This window comes from Arvicanthis niloticus, chromosome 17, assembly GCF_011762505.2.
Source record: "Arvicanthis niloticus isolate mArvNil1 chromosome 17, mArvNil1.pat.X, whole genome shotgun sequence".
NCBI classification, from domain to species: Eukaryota; Metazoa; Chordata; class Mammalia; order Rodentia; family Muridae; genus Arvicanthis; species Arvicanthis niloticus.
The window spans coordinates 41,670,384-41,692,975 of record NC_047674.1 but is presented as its reverse complement, the minus strand read 5'-3'; the positions used below and the strand labels follow the sequence as shown (position 1 = coordinate 41,692,975).

Below are 22,592 nucleotides of genomic sequence, written 5' to 3'. Positions count from 1 at the left end.
AGCAAAGCAATAGGCTAGAGAAAGAAATTCACCAACTAAAAATATTATCTATATTAAAAACCTCATATGATGAATTTAACAGTAAACCAGTGATCACCAATACATTACTGAACCTGACAACAGTATACTAGAAACAGTCCCTTCTAAAGAAGGGATATAAAAAAAAAACAGGGGTTAATAGACAAATAAAACATTATTTAAAAATTCAAAAACATGAAGTTGACATCTCCATAAAGGAAACGCGATGGTGGGTCAGGAAATGATCTAATTCTCTCAAATTATGTGAAAGATATAAATTGAAAAATTCATGAAACTCATTAGGACAAAGTTAAACACACACACACACACACACACACACACACACACATATATATATATATATATATATATATATATATATATATATATATAGCTGCATCATTCTTAAAGACCTAAAAGTCATTAAAATATTGAAAGCAGGCTATGAAAAATGAGACATTTTGATTGGTGAGATCTTATCAGAAATAATAGAGCCTAGAAGAGAGGAGAGAGCCATTGAGCTGTCAGACTGAAGCCCACATCCTTCACTAATAGGTTAAAAATACACAACATGGCCAAGTAGGGCTTACTCTCTCAGGCACACACGCAGAAAATATATAAGCTATTTTACCATATTAAGGTGTTGAAGAGAAAAAAGAGTGCATGTCTGCAGAAAAAAAAACCATAAATTCAACATCTAGACTTCTTAAAAAGTTTGCCAAATAAAACTAGAAAGAAATTTCTTTAGTTTAATGTAAACGCTGGCACACTTCGATTCAAAAAGAAGGTTCCTCTAATTTCTTAATCCAAGGTTACTTAAGGTAGCCCTAAAAACAACAACAACAACGACGATGACAGCCACATCTACTGTTGTGGAGTTAGACTAATGTTTGTATTATGTTAACAGGGTCCTCAAAATTGCAGAAGAATCTCCACATAAAATGCGGAGGTTCCCTGCCCCCAGTTGGTTTTGATTGGTAAATAAAATTGCTGGTGGCCAATGGCAGGGCAGGAAGACAGAGGCGGGACTTTAGGATTTCTGGGTAAGGGAACAGGGAATGAAGAAGATAGAGAGACCAAGCAGGTAAAGGAGTAAAGACCAGGCCTGAGAGGTGCAGAAGGGAGAGTATAGCAATCATGTAAGAGCAGGGAAGAGTGGCCCTAGCCCTGGCCCTGGCCCCAACCCTCAGCCCAGCCACAGCCACAGTTCCTCCCAACTGGGTCTAGGCAGCAAAAATGAAATATAGCTTTTATTAAATAAGAGCTCAGGAATATCAGAGGAGAGGTGTTAGCTACATGGAGGTTTGGGAGTGACCCAGTCATAGAGATGTTCAAGGCATATTAAAATATAAGTGTGTGTGTGTGTGTGTGTGTGTGTGTGTGTGTGTGTGTGTGTCTTTTAGAAACCCAGAACATTGGATCAGGTAGCAAGGAACTTGTAGCAGCCATCTGGTCCATGAGGGAAGAGATTAATTGGCAACTACAACAATCTACAACATCAAACCAAACAGAAAAGAAGAAACAGAAAGATCACATTTAATATGAAACTTATGGGCCTTCACGCTTGAAGAAGAAAGAAGAGAAAAATTGTCATAATATGAGGGCAGTATGGTTAGCTATAAATACATACATGAAACCATGCAAACAAATTTGATTCTTTACTAAGGTTGCAAATACATGCCAACATAAAAAAGGAATATTATTAGAGAATAGTGTATTTTTCTGTCTCTTGGAAAAGCTGCTGTCTCAGTGTAATATTTGGAGTGGTCTGTTCTTTCTCTTGTTGATTTATAATGTTTTCCATATTATATCCCAAAGCCCCATAAGCATTTGAATGTGTTTCAGGGCTTTAAAAGTTCTTAAACCAAAACTTTTAACAATGTTAAATATTGGTAAGGATGTAGTTGCCTTCAGAATTCTCATAAATTGACAGAGGCCAATCATTCATATAGCTACTTTGAAGAGGGCAATTAGACAGTATAGTGTTACATTGGACAAAAGACATTCTTCATCATGCAATGGCTTTACTCATATGTATATAACCAAGAAAACACTTGTGTTCATGAGAGATAAGCACAAATTGATCCATTGTACATTGTTAGTAAAGGAAAAATATCAGCAACAGGAAAATTCTCCTATCTTTATTGGTGAGAAAGCTTTTGCCTATTGGAAGAAGATAAGGTTAGTTGAAAAAAAACTAAATATAACCTACATCATGCATGTGGGCAGTGCTCAAAAGCTGATAAGAAATAGCATACAGCAAATTCTTACTCCCAGAAGAATACCATGTATGAAAAGGTATAGTCTAACATGATCTTAAATACATGCCTATAACATAGACATGTAGTAATCAGGAGTCATTATTATTTTGTAATTTCTTTAGAATGAAGGAGAAAAGTAGACATCTAATGATATTTTTTTGTTTAAAAATGTCTAAAGCAGTAATATAGGTCATCAATACTTGTTTATATTAAATAATAAATGCAGTATCCATTATGTTCCATATTCTTCATTAAACAGGAGAGAGTCCATGCCTACTATTGTAACCTGGACAAAAGCCTGTGCCTGGAGAGATCACAGGCCATGGATAAGAGTCTATTATTATTGTTTTCTAAATGGTCATGTTGTCAAACTGCTTATTAAATATTGATTTGTATTCATAGAGTTCTGCTGCTCTCATACTTGGCCATAGAAGCTCCTTTGTTTAGTGGGTAGCAGTTATTTCCCTAAAAATTATTGGCCAGAGAGGCCCCAGGGACAATGGGAGCAATGAAGTCTATCGCCATTGCTTTTGGTTACCTTCTTTAACTAGACAGAAAAACACTATTGCTGAAGACAGCACACATTTTGGCTGTAGGATACAGAAGAATTAGTCTTAAACTAAGCAAGCAACTCTGCTTGCTGGCTGTCTTTCACTGTTACAAGTGCCATGCAGGCTTCTGAGTGAAAACAGACAGCAATAGTCTCGCTCAGTACTAGTTACTGCATGCTATAATATTGACCTGCCAGCCAAGATATTTCTACTTGTACAATAGTAGTGAAATGTTTGTGCAGGTGACCAATCTCTCCCCTGATTGGACTTGAAAACTGCTCTAGGAATTCATGACTGGTACTTTAAGCATAGTGAAGAATCAAAGATAGAGAATTCATAGGCCTATTGATGAGGATTTTCTGAGTGGTCATGTTATCAAACTGCCTTCAAAATATTTATATTGCAATTCTTAAATCCTCCATCAGAGAAATTTGTTATTGCAGGAGGTAGTGGCTAATACAGAGGAGCATTGTTGTCCAGAGTGTTGAGATTAAGAGACCAAGTGCTTGACTGTAGGTGGGACATCTATATCAATAACCCTTTCCATAGGCTAAGGAAATGTCTTAGAAAATATTAAGGAAAAAACCCTAAGAACTAGAAGTTACGGGTGGGTGCTGTGAAATGTAGTCCTCTGGATATAGCACGGCTATTGCATACATAAAATCACAATGGCCATGCTCCCCTTCACAAGACCTGAACAAGATGGAGGCAGCTACAAACTCTAGCACATTTTTAAGGTTGGCTATTTGATATTGGACAACCAATTCGTGTGCTCTTTTTTGTTGGAGACTATTTCTCATACTCTCCTATTTCCTTAGTTGCTTGTAGTTCTTTGTGTAGGATAGAGGCCTCATGAGATTCCTCCTCTCCATGTTAGCATACCTATTGTTTACCTTGGGCAGGTTATATTTATATAGTTAGTATATATACATATATGTATGGTACATATATGTATACATCTATCTATATTATGCATATGTATATAATTTAAACAGTGGATAACAACAAAGATACTATTAATTTTAAAAAAGCAAGAACACACACACACACACACACACACACACACATATATATATATATATATATATATATATATATATATATATATATATGGTGAAAATAAAGATATGTATATGGAAGGATTTGGAGGAAGGAAAGGAGAGAAAGTGAAACCATATATATATATATAATGGATAATGGTTTGGAGGGAGAAAAGGGAAATGGAAGGGGACAAATTATATCATTATATTATCATCTCAATTTTTCCTAGCGTAGAAGAGGGACTCTAGATGCAGCTGATTTTTGACAGTTGCTGAGGGAGGAAGAGCCACTTTTCTTTGAGTTTCACGTATTTAGAAAAAATTCTTGGGTGAGGTTTTGTAGACTGTGTTTCATACCCAGATTCACAGGGTTGTTCTTTAGATTATTTCTTAATGTGTTAATATTGGAACAATCTGGAAAAGCTTTAAAGAAGGAGGCTGGGAAGATTGCTACTTTATTCACACATTGTCAAAAGTTATCATTCAGATTTTTCAAGTCAAGTAGACTGACAGAATAGTTAAGGCTAAAGATAGAAGAGGCAGAGGTGTAACTACCATCCATATCAACATCTTCAGTCCCCCAAGTATTCCTCTTTCTTTCTCCCTCCCTCCTATCCATCCTGTATTTCTTCCTTTTTCTCCCCTTTCCTTCCATTCTTGCTGTCTCTTCTTTTTCTTTCAGCTCCTTTTCTGTTCATTTATTTTTTTATTTTCACCCCCTCATGTAGTCCCTTTGGAGTTCTGTATATATAACCCATGAAGGTGAATATACAGAAGGATCCAAATGTTATCAAAGGGATTCAGCTCTGGGATCTGAACACGAACTATTTTCATCAGTCAAAAGGGCATTTAATACAGAGTGCGTTTAAACTGCAGCACCATTGTCAATCTTCCTGCTAGCCCTCTTCTCTCTGTTCATTTTCTAAGGCTTCCTGTACAAGGGGGAATAATCAGTCCATGGTTGTGAGTTGGCAGGGAGGGCAAGAACTGCCATAATCAAGATCCTCTAATAAGCCTGCTTCCAGGATCTGCACTTCATGACATTTCACCAACTTTCCTTCTCTTTAGTTTTTGCAAACAGGCTTCTTTTACTCCTTTATCCACTTCCTTCACTGAGGTCTAATCATAGGTGAGAACTTAGAAAGTACAAAGAAACAAAAATAGTACTTAATGCGAATGGGTGGTGAAAGCAAGGATGTGTATATGGAAGGTTTTGGAGGGAGAAAAGGGAAGGGGACAAATAATGTAATTATATTATAATCTCAATTTTTTTTAGCATGGAAAAGGGGGACTATAGACCTAGCTGATGAGTGATTGCTGCTGAGGGAGGAAGAGCCACTTTTCTTTGGGCATGGTGTATTTAGGGAAGATACCTACTGGATTGGTATCCAATATTGAATTACTTACAATGTGGCTTTACTTTAGTTTTAAAATATAAACCAATAGCCAAAGCATGGTGATTCAGAGGGATATAGAGAAATAACCACAATAAACTCAACCACCCACAAACATACTTCATGAGAAGTCATCGTTAATTACTGTTTCTCTGCATTCACTGTTAAACAAAGCTTTTTATCGAATTAAGATGAATAAGTCCTGTGATTTAGATGAGGAAAGGTGTCTAGCCTGGTCACTCTTTACTCAGCCCAGCTGTGTAAACTTGGATAACCTATAGGACTCTATGTCTTGTAGTTGTCAATGCTGTGATCTTGCTTAAGAAAAAGAAACATGGTTGTTGGACTTGCTGGTGGGTTGTAAATATGTACAGATGAAATTCATCCTTCTCAGTGAAGTAATCAGGAATCACATATTAGGTATTACCAGAGGGTCTAGTCTCACCTAGAAGTCCTGCAAGTTAACATGCTGAGTTTTTCTGGTACAAATACGAACTAGTGAATGACTTCAAAACGTTTGTTCAAGAACTTCAAGAGGAAGCTGTAGAGAAAAATTATTAGCTGGGACTTCCAGCTAATGGATCTCAAACTGTGTAAAAGTTGCCTCAGAAAAATGTAAACTCTCTGCTGCATGGCTTTTCCAGAGATTGTGATGTCAATTGCAAACACTGCAGCCTAAATGTTACATATTTTTTAAAAAGTACCTGTGTTAATTTGAATATGAAGTAAGGATGGGGATCCACTGAAATGACTATGAAATGATTATGAAATGAGGCAGTGAGCTAAAAGGACTGTTAAGCCGTGTTTGGTCCATGGGCCAGGAGTACTGTCAGCTTCCTAATGGCTACCTCTGAGAATGTATAATTTCTATTCTCAACCCTACACCTACAGAATAAAGCTATGCACATGGAAAAGATTCCCTGGGTGGCTCCTATGATCTAGTCCAGCAGGCATACTCAAGTGGCCGGGTTAAGGTTGTAATGGAAAGACATTCCTGTCCCTAATCCCCTCTACTTAACTAAGCAGTCTTCTATCTTGATTTTTACCAGTATACCTCCCCAAAGATAGAGATATTTCTTTATTGCTGTTCATTTAGTTGGACTTCAAATGAAAGCCAGAGCACTGAAGCATTCTAAAAAAAAAATTGGGACAGGAAGAAAGCTTGTTTCACTAGTTTCTATAAACAATGGTTTTCCACACACTACTTATGGGACTTAAAAAATGTGCTGGTCCCACATTCGACCTATTAAATTAGAAACGGTGGGATGGAGGCCCAAGGCTGGTACTTTCTTTTTCTTTTTGGAATTTATTTTCTTTTTTTTTCATTTTTTAATTTGATATTTTATTTACATTTCAGATGCCCCCCTTTCCCCCATTCCCCCTCCATAGAAAACACTTATCCCATGCCCCCTTTTCTCTTTTGCTTTTATACAATTTTTTTAAGTGTTAGTTAAAGGCTTTATACATTTGGTAATGCTCAATCAGAAGTATAACCCAATACCCAACCTAGATATATAAACTGTCTTTGACTGGTGGAGACACGTGGACATCTGCCTCCATGCCTCCTCCTTTCTCTCTCTTTCTCTCTTTCATCACCTTGCTTCTCCTCTCCTTTATCTTCTCCTCTCCTTACTCCATCTCTTCCTCTCGGTACTCCTTCCCCCTTAGCTCCTCCTACATATCACCCTTCCTGTTAAAATAACACTTTTCTCTCAAAATACAATTTGAGCATAATTATTCCTATTTGTACCAGTGAGGTACAAGATAGTCCTAATACCCAGTCCATCATTTTGTTGACTAACCAGAACCTCTGTCATCTCTCCTAACTAAAACACTTAGTTTTGAACCTGTTTTTTTTTCTTGGCTTAGAATAAATGTCAGCTGGAAAACCATCCACTCAGATCTTTTCTCTCAAAGTAAATAGCCAGGATTGGCTATGAGACTATAGGTCTTCAACCCCGTCAGAAATCCAGAATGACTGAGTTAACTAAAATTATGGGAAGCACAAAGCATAGCTTCTAAAACTTAGCCAATGTATAGAGACCGCTGAACACCTGGACAGCCCCTATACTACTGGCTGGTACTTTCTCAAGCCCGCCAATGGATTTTAGTGGGAAGCTAGTTCTGAGAACCTCTGTGGATGAGCTCTCTGATTTATCATTGTCTTGTTTAAAATATTACAGAGCAGTTAGTCATTTTGGCTTCTGGAAGACTCATATCATTTACTTCAATTAATAAAATATTAACATACATTATAAGATCAATTAAATATTTAGTGCACACCCCTATTTTTAGATGATGGCTGATTGTGTACAGAATGAAACAAACTGGTGGCAAGTATATCAAATAGTAATACCCACATGTTATTATCATTTCATCTTATAAAATAAAGTGCAATGCCTTTCTGTTAGAATTTGGATTTGTCATATCTTTAGACATCATGAATCAAATTATCTTAACTTTGTCTCTGCAATGCATCCTGGATGACAGACATAGAAACCACCATGAGAGCTTCCTTAGAAGAAAGGAATCAGTTGCTACGAACTATTCATAGTATAGATAGAGTCCAATACAGTTTCTTGGCTGAATGTCCCAAATTTCATTTCAAGTGAAATAATAAATGAAGTTCACATATAGGCCTTCAAACAGGAGCTGAAAATGACTTAGGGAATCAAGAGATTAAGTGAGGTAGACACGTGACTGAGCTGAAGAAAGAGCTATGGGCCTTGCACAAGATGAGAAAGTCTAACTCCATGTCACACCAAATAAAATTTTATTTCCAAAAATATATAAAATGAAAGGTATAAAGGTAAACGTTTCTTTCAAAAATTATTTCATCCAATTTTGAAAATATAAACCTTAAAGATACTTTGCTCTTCTAAAGTAAAAACCCCTTGTTTTGCTTCTTGGACTTCCTATATATCAAGAAATATTTATCTCCTTTAAATTCCAGTTGGAAAATGATGTGAACAAGACAATATTTCCATTCCGTTTGGGGTATTCAAGTTCTAGGAAAGATACACATATATAAAATCAAGCCTTTAGAATCCCTAAGTTCTGTGTCCAGCAATGCCCCATCCTGAGTATGGGCAGACATCTTTAACCTCACGTCTACCATCATCATGGGTCTTTGAATATTAATGACTTCATGCCTCATCTATGGTATTGATAATATCAACATGAGAGATGACAGACCTCAGGCCACACTTGATCTTAAATTTTTTTTTCATTAAGCTTAGAATCTATTTTAAGTTAAATGAGAATCTTTAATGCTCTATGCAGAAACTTTATAGTAGTAGGTTATTTATGGTTAGATTATGATTAGATACTTAAGAAAGGATGAAGCATTTACCTGGCAACTATCCTATCATGTGCTCATCATGAGCTTTTCTCACAAATCTCCTGCCATTTTATCATTTGCAAATCTTATAAGTAAATCATGGGAAAATAGTCTCTGGTAGGTGTACAAGCAAAGTAACAATCTGTGTGAAAGCATATCTCTTGTCTGAGTGTGGTGGCCCACACCTTTAATTCTGGCACTTGTGAGGCAGACAGAGTCCAGTGGGTCTCTGTGAGTTCAAAGCCAGTCTGGAGAGGAGAGGGGAAGGGAAAGGAAGGAAGAGGAAAGGAGGGGAGGGGAGGGGATGGGAGGGGAGGGGAGGGGAGGGGAGGAGGAAAAGAAACTCTTCCCTATTGGATGGTTATATCTAGTGTTACTTTTACAATTTTTAGGCCAAGTGGAACAGTCCACTTCCATTTACACATAATATATATATATTATTTAAAAACTAATGCCTAATCAACCACAAGAACATGGTTATGAAGCACCGTAAGGTTGTAGAAATTTGCTTGGGGTAGATATTGATTACAGATGTCTATCAAAAATAATACCCCTAAGGCTTTGGGTCAGGTATGTCATTTCTCAGGCCAGGAACTCGGCTTAAAAATGAGAAAGTTTGCTAGACATATTTAAAGTTTACTATTAATTCCTGTAATTCCTGTGTGGCTTAAATTGAAATGTGTCTCAATCATGATGTAGTATGAAAAGCAAATAGAACATTTCAATTTTGATTTTTTTTTTTTTTAAAATGACTTACAGTTAAGGCTGGTGGCCCTGGAGGTCCCATATCACCCTAAAATGGATGAAATAAAAGTTGCAATTAACAACAATACTTTTCTGTACATTATTTAAGAGGTAATAGAGAGAAGCAATATAATAAGGTAAATCTTATTTTTATGTTTTCATCTATTCTTTGAGAACTTCATGATACAGTTTGATGATATTCTTCCCTTGGTTTCCAATCCTTCCCAAACCCTTCCCAGTTTCCCTACCAGCAAATTCATAATTTGAAAGGACATAAAAATAGAATTTTTCTTGATAAGAGTTTTCTGCACAATGAGAGCTGTATCATGTTCCCTTTGAGACTTATGATATAAAAATCGCCTTGTGTGCCCTCATGCTTTCTGCAATAGCAAGGCGTGTTTTTGAAAAACTAAAATAATCTCAATTTTTTTTATTCTTTTGACTATGAATCCAAAATTAGAAAAAAAAATTATCTTTCCAAATATGGTTACTTGCCAATGGAGCAGCTGGGAAGCGTCATGGTGACAGATAATGTTTCTGACAAAGTTTGTATGAGGATCAGCAGAAATAATAAGTGGGTTCCCCCACCCCCGCCCCACTCCATGCCTTCCAGCTGCAAGGAACGGTTCCCACTGCCTCTCCTAGGCTCTGCTGATTGGGCATCGCTTGTGCCTCCAGCTTTCAGAAGCTTCCTCCGGCTGTGTATTTTCCAGTACTAGAATTGCTTTGCTGACCTATGTGAATGCAGGTTTCCAGGTGTGTGTATCTTGACTATTAAAAAGTCCTTAAAAATGCTGGGCGCAGCGGTATACACTTTAAATGCCAGCACCCAGAAGGCAGAGGCAAGTGGATCTCTATGACTTTAAGGCCTGTTTCATTGACATTGCAAGTTCCAGACCAGCCAGGGTTATCCAGAAAGACCATATCTTTAAAAAAACAGTCTTTGAAAAAGTATCCAAAGTTCATGATGTGTCCCCCCTGGTGCTTTTCTGTCTCAGGAGCTGCAGTCATTTAATGAGAACTCCACAGTCATCAGGACTGAGTGTCCTTGCTGTGCTTTTGTTGCCTTGAACATTATAGAGTCTGTGTCTGTGGCATGTGCTATGCCGTTGTTGTCATGCTAAGTATATCTAGGATTTTCGCTTTTTCTCATTAAACTTTGTTATCTGAAGTTTTAAGACATAGCATTGTATATCCATTCTTTTGCGGACAAGGGCATTAAAGTAGCAGTTGTTAAGGAACTTAAATCAGTTCCTAAGGATTGCTCTATGAGATCAACTCTAGAGCAGAGACAAATATTTAAGATAGGCAAGGAATTCTATACTCGTTCAGCATGAGAAATAAAATGCAGATATGAAATCAGGATTGCCTAATTACCTCCCGCAATGCAACCCTTGGATTTAATATTCATTAAATCTCACTGAGAGGCCACTTCCAAACTGCCATTATGAAACGCTAAAGGGAGAACACGAGAAATGGATCATTTGCTCTAAAGTGGAGGCACAGAGTGAGCTGCCTTTCCCTAACACCACCTGGCTGATCATTAAGGTGACAACTTGGTGTTGTTGGCTGAGTTTCCTGACACAGGACACCTTTGCTAATGTGCTGATGATGGAACACTCATGCTGTCAAGCAAAGGTGAGAAACAGGAGGTTTCACTCCTGTGTTGAGGCAACCAAAAGACTTTCCTCACCCAGGAGCTTTTCACACAATAGCCTTCCACCACAGACAGGATGTTTGTGTAACCAGATAGGATCTACAAGGAGTCACTCACTTTAAGGTGTGCACGTATGTGTGTGTGTGTGTGTGTGTGTGTTTGTGTGTGTGTGTGGGGGGGGGGTGCTTTTGAGTAACTACAGTACCTTTTCTCCTTTTGGGCCAGGTGGACCTTGAGGACCCGAGTCACCTTTCAAACCCTGAAAAGAACATAATAAAAATAATTTTCTATGAAAGAGTCACCAGAAGCTTCAATTACTGACAGATTATTAGTAACAAAGCGACTGATTCATGCTCCCCTGAACTCCCAAATCCCAGTCTTTCCTTTCTAGTACGGAAACAGGCAACTGGCACCACTGTGATAAGCACCATCTGCGCTGTGGTGGCTTCAGATACATTAAACCAGCCCGGGGCCTCAATATTACATATTTGTGCAACTTTGCTTCCTGCTAAAATTACATTAATTCACCATCTGGGGGACAATCATTTAGATCTATAGGGGCTTTGAAATATCCTCTTTGGATTAAATTTGTGGGTGTTGTAAATACCTCTGATTTAGCATTGATTTAGCCTTTATAAAGCTTGCCAAGAAATTCCCGAGTTACATCAAAAAACATGTTCACATCTCTATCAAGAAATTTAATTATTGGGAGGAGGGCTACAGAGGTTGCGTTCTTCTGTGGCTCACTGGGTTGGAGGGAAAATGTAGCATCTTGTCCATTTGAAACTATGTTTCAGTTTTTTAAAAATTATTTTACTTTAAAAAAAACCCTGGATTTATACAGATATCAAATGAACTACATGAGACAGAAAATTTGTCAGATAAGTTTTTTTTTTTTTTTTTTTTCACAAATCCTCCTGATTCTTGGGTGTTTCTGGGTACTTGGTTGGTGATGGCCACATCATTTTTTTTTTTTTCAGGTGAACCTGTTCACTGTGGAAACAGAAGGTGAGTTGGATGGATACATCCTGACTGTGTGTTAATAGGGACGATACCGTCCTTCATTTTAAACACATGGGATGAGGGAGAAATAATAATGGAAAAGGAAGCATTTGGGAGTGATATTCCATGCAGTAAGTACACATCTTGTTGTTCCAACCTGAGGGAATCTAGCTATCACTGCCTAGGAGTTTTGTGGTGAATAAATAATGCACACCCCAGCACCCACAGGTATTCAATATAGAATCCAAGAACAAACCAAAATAATAAAAATAATTAGAGGAAACAATATTGTTGCTCAGAGAATGTGAAAACCATGTCAGACATCAGCAAGAACCAAGGATGGATAAAACATCTTTCAACTTGAAAACAAACAAACAAACAAACAAACTTTGAAGTGCATAAGTATCTTAATATATTTTAATCAATATTTAGTGTTTATTAAATAATATTTAAAATGTAGTGTTCTACTACACCTTATTTGGAATATTATTTGGAATATTATTTGGAATATCTATGTATTCCTTTCTAAAACAGTAGACACTAGAGAGTAAAACCTGACAGAATATCCTAACCTCTTATGGGGAGACAAGTGCCATTTCTGAGAATGGATTTCAGTCAGTCATTTATCCACGTGGTCACCACGTACCTTCCTTCCAGGCACCTTGTGGTCACTCACTATCCTAGACCTCTACTGTCTGATAAAGTAGCTGCTCGTTGGTTGCTCTTCTCTAACCCCATTCTCCTCAGAGATAAGGACTGAGCCCAGAGCCTTGCATGCCGTCAGGTTCTTTACTGCTGAGCCGTACTTCCAGTTTGGTTTACAATGTTGTATAAGAAAATGATGTTAGCTATCTCACTGCTACATCTTATACTATTCATTGAGATGATAATGTTGGCAATAATGCATCAAGTAATATGTATTATTAAAAGTAATCTTGCCAGTTTCTTTTCTTTTTCTCCACCATGGCTAATCGAAACTGTACCATATTTACGTTTGTCTTGAGTTTGTAGCTTTCTCTATATTTCTGTACCACTTTGGAAATCAGACACAAGAGAAGAAGGTGGTAACAAAAGTAACCCCTATTACCTATCACTAAACAGGCTCCTCTGAGCCCTCTTCATAAGTTTGGACCATGCCCTTGCCTTGCCCTTGGCATGCTCAACCTGGTTATCTAAAAGTATCACCAGGCCAGCTTACAAACCTTTTCCATACTTGGAATTGCAGTACCCTAAATTAGCCCATAAGCGCCAGCTGCATGAGGACTAGGTAACTTCCTGAAATGCTGGAAGTTGTAGTTCTTGAAAAATAATAAAGCCTCATGGGAAAGTATGGTGGCCTATACATTTGTCCATATAAACCCCTACAACTCATGACTTGAGACCATTTTCCATGGGGAAGTTCCAGGCAATGGGTGTGACAAAAGTCCATCTCTTGGTCAGTAGTTACGGTTAAATAAAGCTTACTTTAAATTTGGCTCATATGGTGGAACTGGTTTTTCTCCAGCAAATCTCGGGATTAACTGAATCTGCTCTTCATCTCCTCCTTTGACATCTTGTTCTTGGATGTCTTTAAAAAAATTTTTCCTCTAGATCAGAGCTGTGCTGTACTTGATATTTCCCTAGAGAAATACCCCCACATTGTCTCCTCTGTGCTGCTGTCTGCAGCTTCACCTGTGTCTTCCTTGTATCTGGAGATGCACCTGACCCCCTCTCTTACTGCAACTCCCCTGTTACAGCTGTTTTGAGTAAAAAGTCTTCTTTGCTTCAAATAAATAAAGGAAGGAAGGAAGGAAGGAAGGAAGGAAGAAAGAAAGAAAGAAAGAAAGAAAGAAAGAAAGAAAGAAAGAAAGGTATTTTTCTTCCACAAAGTTAAGATTCTTGTCATTTGTAAGACTTGTGAGATGGACAGTGAACATTTCAGTAGACATGATGAGACAAATGCTGGAGAGAGCTGCCTCAGGTGGGATGGTGAAAAATCACCTCTGCATGCAGGGTGCTGCTGTCTTAGAAGGTTTCAGTCCCATAACAGTCCCAGGGAAATGTGTACAGGTGATGTAAATAGAAAGCAGAAAAGCCATTAAGGTAGCGTCTTATGACATATGGCATGAAGTCAAGGACAGTCAGAGGTTAAAGCAAATAGATATGGGAAGGATTTTTTTTTTTTAATTAAGTGGGAGGCCACTTCAGTGTCACTAGCTATCACATCTATTAGATGTGCTCAAGACTTTGCAATATGGCATTTGGGAGTCAGGACAAGAATAGTGTTTACTGCATGAATTCTAGGTAGTCAGGGTATCTGCAAAAAATAGTATGCACAATAGTTATTTCGAAGAGATGCACAGAATCATAGTTGTAAGAACAGTTAGTAGATGGTTGTCTCTTAACAAAGGTTATGTATTATTTTTTAGGGCAAGTGGGGATAATTAATAGTGCTTTTTGTGGCGTTTCACACTCAGGTTGACAGATATGTAACAACTGTGCTTTTAGTCATAGAGAATAAAATGTAGTGGAGAAGCAGTGTATCCATCAAGTTCTTACCACTATGGCCACGGAAGTAGACCATGTAACTCATGTCCCCTGTGACAAAGTACCCTGATGTTAAGGCAATGGGTTTGTAACAGTCTCCGAAAAGCAGCTTGGTAATGCTTTCTGCAAGTACGATTTTTCTCCTCCTGTCATGCTGTCGCAGCTATCAATGTTACTGAGTGCCCGAGGGGAGAAAAAAGACACAGCACAAAAGAATAAAACATGTTTATAAATGTAAGTGTTCATCTTTAAATGCCTGAGCTGTGCCTTCTAGATAGCCGAGTCCCGGCCACGAAACCTTGACAATATGATTGCCTAAACAAGACCTGCATAATGGCAACACCTGTTGGCTAGCCAGTGCAGGACAGGGAAATTTCACAAGACCCCATCTCCAGATGAAGAGCTATCAGCAATCAATGGCTGTAAGAAAAGCATCTTCTCCCCCAAGGGATGTGCCCAATCATGGGTTATCCAATCCTTAAAAAGTTTCCAGCTCTAAACACATGTACATAAGGGCATCATAGAATGGGCTTCATAGTTGGTCCTGCATGGGTGCATGTGTGCATGTGAGTGTGTGTCTGTGTGTGTGTGTGAAGAAACATTACAGAAGAGGTCATGAACTCACTCGGGGAGAGGTGTGGAGATATGGGAGGAGTTAGAGGGAGAGATGGAGGAAGGAGAAATATTGCAAACAGTGTTCACCTAGGGAAGTTTTTTTTCTAGTCTATAAAACTTTAAGTTAAAAAGCACAAAACATCAAGTAAGTGGATTTTGAACTTGAGACATGGATGGGTATCTATTATTAGGGATCTCAGTGATAGTGTTCCCCGAAGCATGGTAGTTGTATCTGCATGTAATGTGAGCTGCGAAGTTTTCCCCAAAGGCAAACTAAGAGCTGAGAGATGCTGTTACATAAAGAAAATAGACTGCAGCATTTTTATTGGGAAAATCTACTGTGCATATAATATAGCACTTTTAAAAATCAGATAGTATAAAATATTATTTATTTAAAAATTTAAGCAACCAATCAATTCCCTGTCCTATTTATTGATCTAATCTTGTTTCCTAGCAATGGCAATATCTGTCACCAGATGATACTTTCTAGTTTTGTGGATTTTAAGGATTTTCTAATTAGGAGTCCAGATCACACTGGTGTGTGGAGATTTGCGTGATGATTCAAGAAATGTCAGTTACAGGGATTTTGTTGTAGGATGTTTCAAAGATCAAAATAAACATAAAGAGGAGACTAAGGTGAATGAATGAAACCTACTCTTCTGAGGTTGAATGAAGAGGAATTAGTGAAAGAGGTGTCTATTAAAGGTAACATGTCACTTCTAAAAGCTTTTGATAACAGAGAATGATTGCTCGCACAATTCTTCCGTGTGCTTAGCACCCTTCTACAGCCGCAGGCATGATAACTCCTTGGATTCTCCCAGGGTGTTGGCAAGTACTAACAGTCTGATTTTCCCATTGTGCAAATAAAGAAACTAGGAGGATAAATAGAGTAATGTGACCTACTGAGAGAGCAGGGATTCAAACCAGACAGCCTGTCCTCAGTGGTTATAATAGGATACTTACATAGTATCTCAAGTCTGTTCTAAGATACTATTGTTGAATTAGTTTCCTGCTAGATAACAATCGGAATAACTTAACTATCCAATAAAACAAGATCTTATGTCTTGAAAGGTAAATTGTAGAAATCTAAAAATTTTGCAATTTCTATATTGCTTAGTATCCATCATTTGTACTGCAGTGGAAACTTTAGAGTTGAAACCCAAAGTTCATACAAGTTCACACAAGCACACACACACACACATACACACACACACACACACACAATTTTTGCTGTCTCAATGAATTTTAATATTTAATTATTATTATTTAATATTTATTTATTTTTGTTTTTATTTTATTTTAATTTTAATTATTTATTTTATTTAATATTTATTTAATATTTATTTTTTATATTATTTAATATTTAATATTACTCAATAACCTTGAGGACACAACATATTTTGTTTTACTTTTTCTATTTTAGAGCTTATGATATAATTACAACATTTTTCCTTGCCTTTTCCTCCCTCTCAACTCTCCCACACATCTTTCTTTCCTTGCTCTCTTTCAAATCCATGGCCTCCTTTTAAATTAGATGTTATCACAGATATATATATATATATATATCATATAAATATATATTATTATATTTCTATATATGAGATTATTTATATATACATATTATATAGATTATATAAATATATATTATTATATTTCTTTATATGATATATATATATATATATATATATATATATATATATATTCTCATATGGCAGAGATCCTAAAACTCGCAGTACCCAGCTGAAAAAGAATGAACCACAGTGTGCTTCCTTTTTCTAAACTAAGTAGGCTAGCTATTTTGTGAAAAAGTTGGCACAGAAAGATATATTATACAATACATCACATCACACTAAATCCAATATGCAACGGTGAAAGCCATCAAGACAGGCCTGTTTGAATTCATTTAGTGGAAATATTAAATCATTACAAGTCACTGTAATGTTGAAAGTAGCTTAGAAGGTGGCAAGCTTGGGATATTGAATTTGCTCACTTGCATTCTAACTGAATATTCTGGAAGCTAAAATTCCTATAGTGACTCGGCTTTAGTGAGATTTAAAATCACCATTAACATACCATATATTCCCTAAAAGATGTGCCTGTAATTTCAAGGTCAGCATGGATTGTCACAGTGCTGAAATGCTTTGGTTTTCAGTCAGGTGTTTCACCCTGAAGAACAGTGGTGAAGGGCGTGATTTAGTGGGAAAGTGGGACCTTTCTGTTAAGCATTCAGAATTAAAGGATGACTTTACTATTTTCGTAGTTGACATGTAGGTGGTGTTTTTCTTCCTTGATTTTCCCTAAGATCTTCAGGAGCCATGACCAAGAAATAGGAGCAAGTAATGAGAGCTTGCTTTCTTCTTTAGTCTTATTAGCTGTGAAGATGCTATGGCCATTACAACATTCTTTTTCAGAAACTGCTTTTATTAGAAATTTGAAACAGTCCTCTGCTAGCTTTTTGGCTAGATTAAGGGAATATGGCAGGTGACTTGCTGAGCAAATTAATGGGCTGTTTCGTTCTTGGTGGCATACTCCGTAGTTTTAAAGAATTACAGGCTGAAAGGAATAGAACCTTTTTCACTGGAGTTGTGCCTGACTCCTGCAGGATAATCCCATTCAGGAGGAATGCTTATCTCCCCACAAGTGCACTCTCCATAGGTCTGGCCTTATTCAATGAATGGAACAGGTAGGGTAAAATATGGGCCTTTGCTTATGCTCCAGAACTCTTACCACTGAATGGAGTACCATAGTGCTGTGTTATCAAGTAGTTCAGATGCTGCATTTAAACAGATGGATCAGCATCCTGATATAGTAAGGGAAGGCAATGAGAGTATGTACAGACTCCTTGGCTGGAAGCCACTGGTTCTAGTGCCTAACACAGTCTAGGAAACTCACTAGAAGGACCAGTGTCACTGTAACAAAGGGAATGGATACCCCTGGGAAATATGCAAGAAGCTAAAGCCATGAGTGGCACAAAGAAACTTGTGCCAGGGGTGACTCCTTGGGCGTTTCTCTTTTGGAAGAAAATCTCTTACGAACCCTCTTACTTCCTCCACAGTCCCCAAAGATTGGTCTTCAGGCTGCCTTTCTGTTGTGAAGGTCTACTGCACACAAGATGGATTTCACAATACCTGTAGGCGTGGCAAAAATTTCAAAGGTTTCCAGGCATTATGGAACTGAACAGAGAGAGAGCCCTGGGTAGTATTTCTTTATACTTGATTCATAAAATGTGGCCTTTTAAGCCACGTAAGCAGTGCATGTGTAAATGAGAATATGAACGGAGGATAAGGATTGTCACTGAACGTTTCCAGTTCAATCTGATTTCGACAGAAATTGGTGACTGTTAATTGGAATAAGGTACATTTTAAAAAAAATGGAAAATTAGCCTATTCAAATTTCATCCTAAGATCTGTGGTAGCATTCTGTAAGAAGGGGCAATAGCTCTCTAGAGAAAGGGGAAGATATGAATTGGATTTAAACATGTCAAAGGCTGTAGCATGTTTAACTTGAAGCACTCTCCTCTTGAATGGGGTCCCCTCTCTACATAAATGCAATCCTACAGACACAGCCTGACTCTAGAGGGAGACCTGGGTGACACGGACTGTGAACACCAGCTGGGAACACAGGTCACTGCTGAACATATGTAAGAAGAAATTGATAGTGAAAGTAAGGCTTTTAAAAAAATCAGCAAGAAATGAAGACAAAGAAAAGACATTTATGAGACACATGAAGCCTTGGAGAGCCCAGTAATGAAACTAAAACACTGCTGTAAAATAGCTGTGTAAAAACCTGCCCCCATCCTTCCTTTTGTTTGACTGTGGCTGGCTCTGCCAAGGACAGCCAGATTTAATTGCGTTAGAAAGAATATTTCAGTGGTGAAATCTAAACAGAACATTATTAAAAAGAGAATTAGGCTTACATCTTGTCCATTAAGGCCAGCCAGACCGGTGTCTCCTTTAGCACCTGGTTCACCCTGGAAAGAAATAATTTAAACAATAAAACAAAAATGTTGTATTTCAAAATCTTTACTAAGAAAAATCAAGAGAGCTATGTCATTTGGTTATATATGTAACAAAGTGATTAATTTGCTAATCCCCTGAAAGAAACATGTATTTCAAAACAAGCAATTCTGAGCCCTAAAAACCAGAGAAGTTCAAAGGTTCAAAGGAACGCTACATAAAAATGATCAGGGTAGACTTAGAAGATGGATTATTTCTTCTCTTCTATAAGCAAGGAAGAACTTTCCGGAGGGCAATTTGGTAATATACATCAAGGCTCTTAAATCAGTTCCTTCCACCTGGCCCTGTGATTTTTACTTTAAGAATGTATCCTAAGGAAATAACCAGATGAAAAGTGTAAGGCACCTTATAGCAATCACAGTGGTATTTACGAGAAACATTCCACATGCCCAGGAATAAGGAAACCAATCCAATAAATTATCAAACATAGATAAATGGACTCTGGTGCATCTGCAAAAGTCATGTTATGCTTATTTCATACTAGAAAATTATTGGTATCTAAACAGTAGAACTCAAAGAATAAATTGACATAGTTACCACACTCACTAATGCATAGAACCTGTAGTTACCAGCACAAGACCAAGCCAGTCAAATCCCTGGCATAGACAGTGGAGATGCCCCATAGGTTCTGCCATTAATAAGGGCTTCTGGCAGATGGCATATGTTATAATTAAGTCACGTTTTTCAAGATAATTATCAATATCATAGTGTATGTTACATAACAATAGTGAGATAATATTTTTGCTTGATTTCTGTCTGAAAAGTAGATACATTTATTGGCATAGCATGTAAACCTATAGCGCAATTCAATTTCTTTAAAAAAAAATGCTAGTTTGTTTATCCATTTACCTAATTACCTACATATCAACTTTCTACGGGTCTTGGGAATAATAGCAGAAAAAAAAACAAATCAAAACAATTAAAGTGGATAGTTGATGTGTTTTTCTGGTTATGAATGTTTCACTTCAGGTTGGACTTTAGTATTTTGGGTAGAATGTGTTGTGTATAGAATGTGTGTTGAGTGTAGAGAGTGTGCATGTATAGTGTGTGCGTGTGTTTAGTGTGTGTGAGGATGTGTGTGTATAGTGTGTTGTGTATGTTGTGTATATTGTATGTGTGTAAGGTATGAACAGGTTGTGCTATTATCTGCTTTGCATCACAACGGTGATTTTTTTCATTTATATTCTTTAAAAATTTTTTTGATGAGCATTGTTATTTTTCTTGCAAAAAATTAAGTTAAGCACCTAATTTTAAGAAATTATAAGCTTATTAGCATCTAATGAAATGAAGTATACATTACCGCTGCAGTATAATACACACGCACGCACACACACACACACACACACACACACACACACACACACGTGCGTAAAATAAAATGAACAATACCAATTTTCATAGCACATTAAGACTTGAAATACAGTGAAGATTTTAAACTTAAAATATCAGGTGAGGAGTTACTCCAGAGACTCAGTGGCCACTGGCCACGTGTGTCTCTTTAGATTAATATCTTTTTAAAAAGTTAAAAATTGATTCTCTATCCAATGAGATGGCTCAGTGGATAAAGGACACTTGCCACTAAGCTGTGTGACAGAGATCAATCTCGTCACCCCACACAGTGGAGGAAGGGAATTAACCTCTTGAGCTGTCCTTTGATTCCCACTGTGTGCGACAGCACACAGGTCTTCTCCACCACTGCTCTCCAAACCCAAAACAAAACAAAACACCATGAATGAACCTAATTTTAAGAATTGTCTTTTAAAAAATTGTCCTAGACACATTTCAAGGGATCTCATTTCATTGAGCTCTACACATTTTCTGTCATGTCACAGGACATTCTCCTGGAGAGTGACGATCTAGACAGAGACTGTTACCTATGACAGAAAGCTTAGGAGTTATGAGTCTTGCACTTATAACCTGTGGCTAACGGGGTGTGCAAAAGGACCTTTAAAATCTGCAGATTCTAATGACAAGAGTCCTATTAATGGGGCGAAGAGATGACTTGTCAGTCAACAACACTGGCTGCTCTTTCAGAGGTCTCAGCTTCATTTCCTAGCACCCACATGGAATTCAAATAACTCTAGTCCCAGAGGATCTGACATTCTCTTCTGTCTTCCACCAGGCACATGTGTGTGTTATACAGGCATACATACAAAACACCCATGTACAAAAAATAAATTCTAAAAACGAGTCCCATTGACAGAGAAGAAAATATTTATCTACTTATGAAAAATGCTGCCCATAAGGCACATAATAGTCATTTGTAAAAGTGGAGTGAAATTTCTGGCACAGGAAGACAATAGGATTTCATGGGTACCATCATTAATATTTAAAATGTATTTGACCACAAACACAATCTCGAGTTTGAAATAACTCTGGCGCCAGTAATTCAGTTCTATAGCACATCATATGCCTAGCATAAGTTGTGAGAAATCTGGGGTCTGACTTCTAGCACCTCAAAATAGAGCTAAAAGCATATATTCTTACAGGACATTGGAAGACTTGGCACTGGGTTCAAGAAGGGCAAAGGGAGATGAGGATTTGTGATGATGTAATGACGGTGAGGATGGTGATGGTGCGGGTGAGGATGATAGTGATAATGATGGTGATGCTGAGGACGGTGATGGGGAGGATGGTGGTGGTGATGGAGAGGATGTTGATGGTGAAGATGGTGGTAGTAATGCTGCTGATGCTGCCGTAGCGACTGTGATGCTGCAGTACACAGAGCTGATAGTCTGATGAAGTTAATCCTGTAGGGTAAGAGGGTGCATTGTCACGGAAAGCCAAAGAAGCAAGCGCGTTCCACTTCCACTTCAAAGTGATCTCGAGTTAATAAAAAATTTAATCTACAATAAGCACCAACATTCTACACGGGAGTAAACCAACGACAAGAGACTTTAAGTCATATTCCAAGGTCCCTAATTCAGCTCAGGCACCCTGACTTAGAGCCAGCATTCTAAACATATTAAATTCATTTGTTTCAAAACATAAAAACATTATGAGGCTGAAACGCAGCACATCTGGATCTCTTCAAAGAAAGAGGCAAAGTTGCTTAAAACGTTCATAGCGTGGGTCCCAGAAGGCACGCAGGGGCTGGAGAGACAGCTTGGTGGTCCAGAGAGCTTGCTGCTCTTCCGGAATGCCGAGTTTTGTGCCCAGCACTGACACTGGATGCCTCATAGCTGCCTGCAAAACCCCCTCTTAGGGGCTATGCTTGCTTTGGTCTTCATGGACAAACACACGTGCTCACAAGTGCATGTGCACATGTGCCTGTGTGAGTGTGTGCATGTGTGCATGAGTATGCGTGTGCATGTGTGTACGTGTGCACACACACTCACTTCCAACACACTAAACGAATAAATACGTTTTACAAAGAAAAATAGGCTGGTCAGTGTTTTTATCGAAGGGTGTGCAATTGGTAGGGTCAT

The 22,592-nt window shown here is 37.8% G+C and overlaps 1 protein-coding gene across 1 annotated transcript in view; it reads right to left on the bottom strand.

Moving 5' to 3' along the window:
* The window catches only part of Col19a1 (collagen type XIX alpha 1 chain), a 302,656-nt gene that overhangs the window by 180,531 nt on the left and 99,533 nt on the right, over positions 1-22,592 (bottom strand). The window contains exons 12-14 of the mRNA XM_034521315.2: positions 19,065-19,118; positions 11,211-11,264; positions 9,362-9,397 (exon numbers count right to left, since the gene is read on the bottom strand). Of these exons, the coding sequence (XP_034377206.1) occupies positions 9,362-9,397; positions 11,211-11,264; positions 19,065-19,118 (144 nt within the window). The remainder of the gene's footprint in view (positions 1-9,361; positions 9,398-11,210; positions 11,265-19,064; positions 19,119-22,592) is intronic.